The sequence below is a fragment of the Nansenia antarctica genome, assembly GCF_963989245.1.
Source record: "Nansenia antarctica genome assembly, chromosome: 1".
Classification (NCBI taxonomy): Eukaryota; Metazoa; Chordata; class Actinopteri; order Argentiniformes; family Microstomatidae; genus Nansenia; species Nansenia antarctica.
Window position 1 is genome coordinate 109,077,270 of NC_137674.1, and position 10,000 is coordinate 109,087,269.

Genomic DNA, 10,000 nt, shown 5'->3' on the forward strand with positions numbered 1-10,000 from the left:
CGCTTGTTTTTCCATTGGGCTGATTCATTATTTAAGAGCCAATTTCTCTCCCTTTTGTCTCTGTGGAATGGGCTACGGGACTTCTACTTAGCAGTCATCGCTGACATAGGCTTAGTAAGCAATCTCGGAGAGGATTGCAGAGCACTCTCTGAATACAGAGCGTCAGAGAGCAGCCTCACCCCTGGTTACTTGGCAGGGTCACCGTCATGCAGGGCCGCTCGAACGACCATGGAAATGAGGAGGGATAATGAAATATGACAACGGGCAACAGAATCAGATCTCAGCCCTAACGCTCGTGGTTTTGAGAACATTTTACAGCATAACTATATAAATGCTTGTAAAACTGCTTATAACGCCATTACGTTAGGTATTTAGACAGAGCACACATAGCAACGTGTTCCCCATCTGTGTTCCAGATATCGAAAGTTCCTCAGAAATGCATTCCGATAAAGGCCTATTTCTATGTGATGGCTAAAACATTGGTACTATCTTCGATATTGTCTTCTGGACAAGCTACCTTATCTGTACATAGCTCATAACTATGCATAGCTCACAACTGTACATAGCTCATAACTGTACATAGCTCATAACTGTACATAGCTCATAACTGAATATACCTCTAAACTAAACGGATGTTTACAATACTACCTCTACACATACTGTATATTGCAAATGTACCTATCACTATCATTGTCATGGTTGATTTATATCATGTTCTTATATCACTATATTTGCACTTCTGGTTGGATGCTAAACTGCATTTCGTTGTATAGTACTTGTACTCTGCGACGACAATAAAGTTGAATCTAATCTAATCTAATCTAATCTAATACAATCTAATCGACATCTGTGCAAAAAGATACATATAACATCAGCAGCCGCGGAGTGTTGGGGGCTTTCAACATCCCAGACAGGAACGCAGACAGCTTCCTCTTCAGCTCGGGCATCCAGGAGTCCTACAGGTGAGGCACACAAGATGGTGGATCAGTGACCAAACGCTGGATACATTGAGGCACACAAGATGGTGAATTAGTGATCAAACGCTGGATACATTGAGGTACACAAGATGGTGGATCAGTGATCAAACGCTGGATACATTGAGGCACACAAGATGGTGAATTAGTGATCAAACGCTGGATACATTGAGGTACACAAGATGGTGGATCAGTGATCAAACGCTGGATACATTGAGGTACACAAGATGGTGGATCAGTGATCAAATTCTGTATACCGTACATTGAGGGGTACGGGGCGTAACCCTATCCCCAACTCCCGGTAGCAAAACAGTACGATAATAGTTACAGTACAAACGTCTGACGATGTTGCTATCATCAATATCATGGAAGGTCACTTTCCGGGAGAATGGAGTGAAGGTGGGTGGAAAGGGAGAAAGAAAGAAAGAAAGGAAGCACCTCAAAGAGCGCTCCGAAGGAGGGGTGCACGGTGGGGTTGGGCACGAAGGGGAGGGCGTAGAAGGGCAGGAACTCTGTGGTCTGGCTCAGCGCCGCGCCCCGGGTCTCCAGGTAGTGTCTGAAGTGTGTGATCCTCTCCTCAAACTCGGCCCGGTCCTGCATGACAGACACAAGACACAAGACAGACCCAACGAGTTGGACTGGTGATCAGAAGGTCACGAGTTCCAAGTCCCACCTGGGGAACACCACCGCTGGTGTGCCCTTGAGTAAGGCACTTAATAATAATAATAATAATAATAATAATAATAATAATAATAATAATAATAATAACTTTTTATTTGTATAGCACTTTTCCTGCAAACATTGCTGCTCAACGTGCTCCAATCATTAAATAATCATAATTGAATGATTTAGTCATTTAAAGGCAATATTAAAAAGATGGGATTTTAGTCTTGACTTGAACATACAGTATGTGCTGAGGTTGCATCTCTAACGTAAACTGGCTGCATTCCACAATCTGGGTGCATAAAATGAGAATGCAGCCTCACCAAATCTATTCTTATGTGCATGTGGTACACAGAGAAAGCCAGCATCAGAAGACCTGAGAGCTCTATTGGGCTGATATGCTAGCAAAAGACACAAGACAGACCCAACGAGTTGGACTGGTGATCAGAAGGTCATGAGTTCAAGTCCCACCTGGGGAACACCACCACTAACTAGTGTGCCCTTGAGTAAGGCGCTTAGCCCTAAGTTACTCCAGGGAGACTGTCCCTGTAATCTCTTTGGATGAAAGCACAAACACAAGACAGACCCAATGAGTTGGACTGGTGATCACTGATCAGAAGGTCATGAGTTCAAGTCCCACCTGGGGAACACCACCACTAGTGTGCCCTTGAGTAAGGCACTTAGCCCTAAGTTACTCCAGGGAGACTGTCCCTGTAATCTCTTTGGATGAAAAGCGTCTGCTAAATGGTTAAAATGTTAATGTAAGCCCAAGATTATTGCAATGGTTCAAGCCTGGTGCACTGAGGACATCTGTTGGCTAAAGATGACTATGGTAAATGGTAAATGGACTGCACTTATATAGCGCCTTTTTTGCTGCTCCAAAACTGCTCCAAAGCGCTTTACAACGGCCTCTCATTCCCCCATTCACACACACATTCACACACCAATGGCGGCAAACTGAGCTAGATTACTCTTCCTGATACGACTGGTGGATTGATGATTCACTTGCTTAGTCAAATGTATTGATTGTAAGTCGCTTTGGAATAAGGCGTCTGCTAAATGCCAAAAATGTAAATGTAAATGTAAATGTAAATGTATATACAAAGTCAGGTTCGTTGCAACAGGACAGCTGGACATGGCAAAACTAGCAGGCAAGGCGATCAAAGGTTTGAGTCACATATTGTAACAAAAGCAGGGTTCCTACAAGTTTCAACAAGTCGACTTTAAGACCTTTTTAGACCTTTTTTAGACCTCATTGAATAGAATTTTGAACCTATTCGCGACACCATATGATAGCTTTTTGTCATCCTCGAGGTGATGAAATTAGGGATTTCACTGCCATCCAGACAAAAAAGTCTGAAGGATAATTAATATAAAATAAATAAGTCCCATAATTACTCAAAAGCAGTTGATTAATTTCCGCGTAAATAGATGTGGTCGGACTGATTTCCTTGCAGGATATGCTTATCTAATTTTTAAGACCTATCGCCTAATCTTTGGACCGAATAACTAAACTTTAAGACCTTTTTAGGCCTTATGAGTCAGATTGCTGGATTTTAGACTTTAAGGCTTTTTAAGACCAGCGCGGGAACCCTGAAAAGTGAGTTTAAAAGGCATACGTACTTGTCGACCAAGGTGGTCTTTCAACGGGTAGATGGTGAAGTGGATATGAAGGTAAAACTCCAGTTTCTGAGCTTGAGCGTCAAAGTCCCTGACATCTGAGGGAATGTACTCCGTCCAAAGCTCAAAGAACACCTTGAGGTCACCGTCGTCAAACGAGGTGAGAAGGTCTTTCTGTAGAAGAAAACAAGACGGGTCAGCATCACACTCGCAAATTTACATTGACATGTTTTGCCATTTAGCAGACGCCGTTATCCAAAGCGACTTGCAAGAAATACATTTGTGTAAGTAAATTAATCATCTATCCATCAATTATCGCAAGAAAAAGTCATCTATGCTAGGACCAGGGGCCATTGGCAGTGATAATGGGGCGGCTGTGGCGCAGGAGGTGTCTAGCCGGGGTCTAATGATCGTGAGATCGGCAGTTCGAACCCCGGCTGGCCACATGTCGAGGTGTGCTTGCGCAAGACACTGAACCCCAAATTGCTCCCAATGAGCGGGCCAGTGCCTTGCATGGTGGCTTACCGCCATTGGTGTGTTCCAGCGCTTTGGAATAAGTTGTTATATAAGTCAGACCATTTATCATTTTATTTTATTATAATGGGGGTAATGTATCCACAGTAGAGAAACTGTGCAGGGGGGTACAGGGGGGTAGAGGGGATGTAGAGGTCTCAGGAGGGACAGTTATTTAAGGTGTAGCCTGAAGAGATGGTATCTCGAGTCTACGGTGGCACATAAACTGTGACTACCAGTGGTATCAGTGACTTAAAATGAAGACCATACGGTAGTAATATACCATACCTGGATAATAAGTGTTTTAGAGTCTCTTAGAGAGTTGCCTTGAAGCTTTGGAACAAGTTTCCCTTTGCTTCTGCACTCCTTCTCAAAGTGCCGAGCTGTTTCTTCAAATTCACCAAACTTCAGATACTGGCAAAAAGAAAAGAACAGGGATGCAATAAGCAAAGCACAACATACTCCATTAGGGCTGCAACGACTAGTCGACTAGCCACGACTAATCGGTTACGAAAATTCGTCGACGTGAAATGTTGTTGTCGACTAATCGCATAAAAAATTATATTAAAAAAAACGTTTTTTTTTTTTTAGGGAGCCATGCAAGAATCAGCTGGGTAAGTTTTAGCTAACGTTGTTAGCCAACTGGCTAACGTTATATTGTTAGGGTCGTAATGTTTATGTTAGCTTTACTGTTACATGTTGGAAAACAACGTCTCATGGACAGGGCTGTACATGCTATGAGCGTTTGTGCTATTAATTTATTTGCCCTGTGCGCATGTGACAGACAGAGGCGCTTGTATGTAACGTTACGTAGCAGGGGTTTTCCATGTTGAAGCCAGGAGAACGCGAGATGAAATGAAGTGAGGGGTGGTCGCTATTAAAATACCAGGTAGTCATGGTGGATGATCATGAATGATGCTTGATAAGTGAATGCTATTTCAATTATGTTGAGTCCACCAGCGAGCTGTCTGTAAGATAAACAGCGCCAAGCGTAGCCTACTAACGTGAGCTGTCTGTAGTCTAGCCAGCAATGCTAGCTAGCCAGTCAACTAGCTCTGTGAGCAGCTGTAGCTTGGCGTAACGTTAGGTTAGATAGCTAGTTAAGCCGGATTTATGCTTCTGCGTCACCATTTACGCGCAGCGAAAAGCCACACGACTAATCGCGACTAATCGAAAAAATAATCGACAGATTAGTCGACTACCAAAATAATCGTTAGTTGCAGCCCTATACTCCATTATAGCAGCTGTAATACTACTGTAGGCCTATACACAAGCCCAGTAGAGTAGCATCAGCATCATTGATTATGTGCATAGGGTATAACAGAGTTGATTATGTGCATAGGGTATAACAGAGTTGATTATGTGCATAGGGTATAACAGAGTTGATTATGTGCATAGGGTATAACAGAGTTGATTATGTGCATAGGGTATAACAGAGTTGATTATGTGCTTAGGGTTTAACAGAGATGGTGTAACAACGCTGTCAAACCTCCTTGATCATCCCCAGGAAGTCTGCTTCATTGGCCGAGACTTCCCCCATCTCCCCTCGGTCCCTGGAGCTCATGTGAACGCTCAGCTAAAACGAAAGGAAATTATTCATCGATTCATCATCTGAGACACCGAGCCCTAGTCGATACATCATGTAATCTAAACGTTAGCCTATCTACATACAGGTGCAACTAAAAAAAATAGAATATCGTGCAAAAGTCCATTCATTTCAGTAATTCAACTTAAAGGGTTAAACTTAAATATTATATAGACTCATTGCATTGTACATATGCATGATTATACTTTTCAGAGGGCTGACATTTCTGTACTTAAAATCCTTTTCTTATTGATTTCATGTAATATTAAACATTTCAGAGATATTTAATTTGGGGTTTTCATAAGCTGTAAGCCATAATCATCAAATGTATAACAAATAAAGGCTTTAAATATCTCGCTTTGCATGTAATGAGTCTATCTAATATCTAAGTTTAACCCTTTAAGTTGAATTACTGAAATAAATGAACTTTTGCAATTTTGGGAGTTGCACCTGTATTTAGCCAATATGAAGTCAGTGAGTTTGCTAGTTGCTACAGAACAATATGCGACAGGGAGTAGATGATGGGGCTATGAGTTTGCTTACAAGTTTATCTGTGTAGCACATTTCATACAACAGGGGCAATTCAATCAAAGTGCCTTACATACATTATTAAACAAACAAAAACAAAGAATACAGCAAGAGGAGGAGCATAGTAAGAAAATAAAAATGACAATGAATAAAAGCAAATATAAGAAGTAAATAGATAAAACATTCAATGAGACAATAGTTAATGGATAAAAGACATTGATAGAAGTGTTTGTGTTTAATCATAACTGCTGCAAAACATTGAAGGGTTTTTAGCTTAGATTTACACTTTAAAACATGCATACAAGTCAGGATATCATGTTTAACTAGCAAAGACAAGAGTTTGAAGTCTCCCAGTTCTGTCTGTCTGAGTGTTTCAGTGGAAAGCAAGCTGGGCACAATTAGCTGTTTTGCTAGCTTTACTAGACATGTATTAGCACAACTAATGGCCAAACCTTACCTTTTCTTACATGGCAATCTGCTTCAAAGTATCACTTAATGTCGTAACTCATATAGAGCTCTCAATTGGTATAGATTTGTACATAAATGTCGCATAATAGCAACGTTATGCATAAAAACACTAAACACTTGCGCTAGCAACCATCAACAACAGGAGAGACGCCTAAATCCCTTAGCAACCAACCGGTCGTGAAACATTGGGCCGGAAAGTGGGGACACGTGTCGTAAAAGGGGAGTCAATCAACTGACAGGGAAACATATATTTTTTATCCACAATTCATAATAGAAATCCGATATGATAGAAGAGGAAATGTTATTAAAACAAAACGGACATTTAAAGTAGTCCAGCCATGAAAGTGGTAGGCTACTACTATTTGAATTTGCGCCACACTCGTGTACCAAACAACAAGGATGCTGCTGCCACCTGGTGTACATTTGAGGAATTACAGAAAAGAGAATTAAATGTTTCTGTCTGCTAAAACGCAAATATTGAATGTGTTTTATAAAATTAAAGCAGCTTGATCAAATCATTCGTCCCCACAAATAAAATAAAAATGTTAAGAAGACGAAAGAGTCAAGATTTCTCAAAGACATTTCACACATTGACCCGGAAGTAAATCTAGAGAGTTCGAAGGCGAAAGGTCGAGCACATTTTCCCCAGCGCGGTACAGTTGACGTTTTTTTAAATGAATGAAATCTGAATGATCCATCTAAGTTATTCGCAACAATTTAGCCACGGGTCGGCTCTTTCCCATAACTAGAGCAAAAAAACTAAACGTTAAAAGGATTGATATAATATTCAACTTGAGGTGAGTGGGGAGAAACGCGCACAGAGAGCTAGCCACATATGCTAACCTAGTTAGCCAACCCTTTAAGTGTGTTTTTATTTTAAAGTCAATAACAGAGATTTAATCATGAACATATCGTCAGATTATTGGTGTCTCAGCTAGTAGACAGATGTGTGGCTCATTTATTGACAAACAAAAACGCTGGACACACACACACACACACACGTACACATTTATACAAACAGACAGACAGACAGACACACACACTCACACATGTACTTATTACGTATTACATTTTGGATATTTAGCAGACGTTTTTATCCAAAGTGGCTTACAACAAGTGTGTGTGTGTGTGTGTGTGTGTGTGTGTGTGTGTGTGTGTGTGTGTGTGTGTGTGTGTGTGTGTGTGTGTGTGTGTGTGTGTGTGTGTGTGTGTGTGTGTGTGTGTGTGTGTGTGTGTGTGTGTGTGTGTGTGTGTGTGTGTGTGTGTGTGTGTGTGTGTGTGTGTGTGTGTGTGTGTGTGTGTGTGTGTGTGGAGTTAGGTACAGTCCAGGGCCAAGATCCAAAAATGTCCAGCTTTAGTTTGACTGTATGTAAATGGGTTAATAATAATGGTAATGGGCAGCATGTCAGTTGGAAGTGTTGAGAAATGTCTGTGCTTGTGTGACCAGGGAGCCACACCAGGAGAGCCATGGCAGGGATTCTGTTTGAGGACATCTTCGACGTGAAGGACATTGACCCCGATGGGATGAAGTTTGACAGAGGTGAGAGTTGGTTGTCACAGATCTTAGTGGCCAATGAGAACAGAGAACTGAGTATGAAATGTGACAGAAATCTGTCGGTATGCAATGTGACCGATACATAACGTGTTGGTCTATTGTTACAGTTTCTCGTCTACACTGTGAGAGTGAGTCCTTCAAGATGGACCTCATCCTGGACGTGAACATTCAGATCTACCCTGTTGAACTTGGTAAGAAGCACGTCTGTCTGTCTGTGCTGTCTGTCTGTTCTCTGCTGTCCCTCTGTCTGTCTGTCTGTCTGTCTGTGCTGGCTGGCTGTCTGTGCTGTCTGTCTGTCTGTCTGGCTGTTCTGTGCTGTCCCTCTGTCTGTCTGGTGTCTGACTGTGCTGTCTGTCTATCTGGCAGTCAGTCTGTCTGTCTGCGTGTCTGTCTTTCTCTGTCTGTCTCTCTGTCTGTCTGTGCTTTCTGTCTGCGCTGTCTGTCTGTCTGTCTGTCGTGTCTGTTATGTTGTTTATGGAACAAGATGAAGTGTTTCTGTAGAAGCCTGTTTGGATTTCTCATGTGTGTGTCTCTCTCTCTCTAGGTGACAAGTTCAGATTGGTAATAGCCAGCACTCTGTATGAAGATGGAACTCCAGACGATGGGGAGTACAATCCACAAGATGATCGTCCATCCAGGTAGCTGCTGTTCTGAATGAACCATGGACTATGTCTACACCTTAACTGTCCCTCCTAACACCTCTTCATCCCCTCTACCCCCCTGTAGAGTTAATCTAATCTACTGTAATTTCATGAATTCATTCATTAAGTAATAATCTTCTAGCATTATGACTGACAATGGCCCCTGGCCCTAGCATAGATTACTGATTCTTATGATGACTGATGGACAGATGATTCACTTACTTAGACAAATGTACTTGTTGTATGTCACTTTGGATAAAGGCGTCTGTTAACACTAGAACAGCCGTGCCTTTTTACCTACTAAAAGAGCCCCTCTTTACAGAGGTTACACTAGTTGGCCGCGTGTAAATTAGCCTGCTTCCTACACAGAAAAACTGCAAAATAGCTTTATATTAGCTTATCCTGATGTGATTTTGAAAATGTAAGGATACTGGGTGGTAGAACGCCATAATATCTAGGAAAAGTCATAAAAGGAGGGTCCTGAAATTTGATCGAGTGCAATGATATAACACTTTTCTTTACTCACACTCATGGCTGTTCTAGTGTTAAAAGCTAACAATGTAACATGTCTGTGTGGATGGCTTGGAACGTATTCTTCTGTGTTTCTTTGCAGGGCGGACCAATTTGACTATGTGATGTACGGCAAGGTGTACAAGATCGAGGGTGACGAGACCTCAACGGAAGCCGCTACACGTCTGTGAGTGACTGAACCTGTGAATGACTTAACATGTGAACGACTTAACCTGTGAATGACTTTACATCTGAACGACTTAACCTGTGAATGACTTAACATGTGAGTGACTTAACCTGTGAATGACTTAACCTGTGAATTACTTAACATGTGCATGACTTAACATGTGAGTGACTCAACCTGTGAAGGACTTAACCTGTGAATGACTTAACCTGTGAATGACTTAACATGTGAGTGACTTAACCTGTGAATGACTTAACCTGTGAATGACTTAACCTGTGAGTGACTTAACCTGTGAATGACTGAACCTGTGAATGAATTAACCTGTGAGCGACTTAACCTGTGAGTTACTTAACCTGTGAATGACTGAACCTGTGAATGACTTAACCTGTGAATGACTTAACGTGTGAATGACTAAACCTGTGAATGACTTAACCTGTGAGTGACTGAACCTGTGAATGACTGAACCTGTGAATGACTTAACCTGTGAATGACTTAACGTGTGAATAACTAAACCTGTGAGTGACTTAACCTGTGAGTGACTTAACCTGTGAATGACTTAACCTGTGAGTGACTGAACCTGTGAATGACTTAACCTGTGAGTGACTTAACCTGTGAGTGACTTAACCTGTGAATGACTTAACCTGTGAGTGACTTAACCTGTGAGTGACTTAACCTGTGAGTGACTTAACCTGTGAATGACTGAACCTGTGAATGACTGAACCTGTGAGTGACTTAACCTGTGAGTGACTTAACCTGTGA

At 41.7% G+C, this 10,000-nt stretch overlaps 2 protein-coding genes across 3 annotated transcripts in view; one reads left to right on the forward strand and one right to left on the reverse strand.

Moving 5' to 3' along the window:
- The window catches only part of armc9 (armadillo repeat containing 9), a gene marked incomplete at its 5' end in the record, with an annotated part of 48,792 nt that extends 43,458 nt beyond the window's left edge, over positions 1-5,334 (reverse strand). Inside the window, 5 exons of the mRNA XM_080539140.1 lie at positions 864-956; positions 1,413-1,568; positions 3,261-3,431; positions 4,059-4,184; positions 5,260-5,334. Coding sequence (XP_080395266.1) covers positions 864-956; positions 1,413-1,568; positions 3,261-3,431; positions 4,059-4,184; positions 5,260-5,334 — 621 coding nt within the window. The remainder of the gene's footprint in view (positions 1-863; positions 957-1,412; positions 1,569-3,260; positions 3,432-4,058; positions 4,185-5,259) is intronic.
- Positions 5,335-6,983: 1,649 nt separating this feature from the next.
- The window catches only part of polr2h (RNA polymerase II, I and III subunit H), a 5,553-nt gene continuing 2,536 nt past the window's right edge, over positions 6,984-10,000 (forward strand). Inside the window, exons 1-5 of one of the 2 annotated variants that reach the window (XM_080547394.1) lie at positions 6,984-7,152; positions 7,799-7,891; positions 8,014-8,097; positions 8,451-8,544; positions 9,161-9,244. In XM_080547394.1, the coding sequence (XP_080403520.1) occupies positions 7,819-7,891; positions 8,014-8,097; positions 8,451-8,544; positions 9,161-9,244 (335 nt within the window). In that variant the 5' untranslated portion in view covers positions 6,984-7,152; positions 7,799-7,818. The remainder of the gene's footprint in view (positions 7,153-7,798; positions 7,892-8,013; positions 8,098-8,450; positions 8,545-9,160; positions 9,245-10,000) is intronic. The other variant, XM_080547395.1, reaches the window with a different exon arrangement.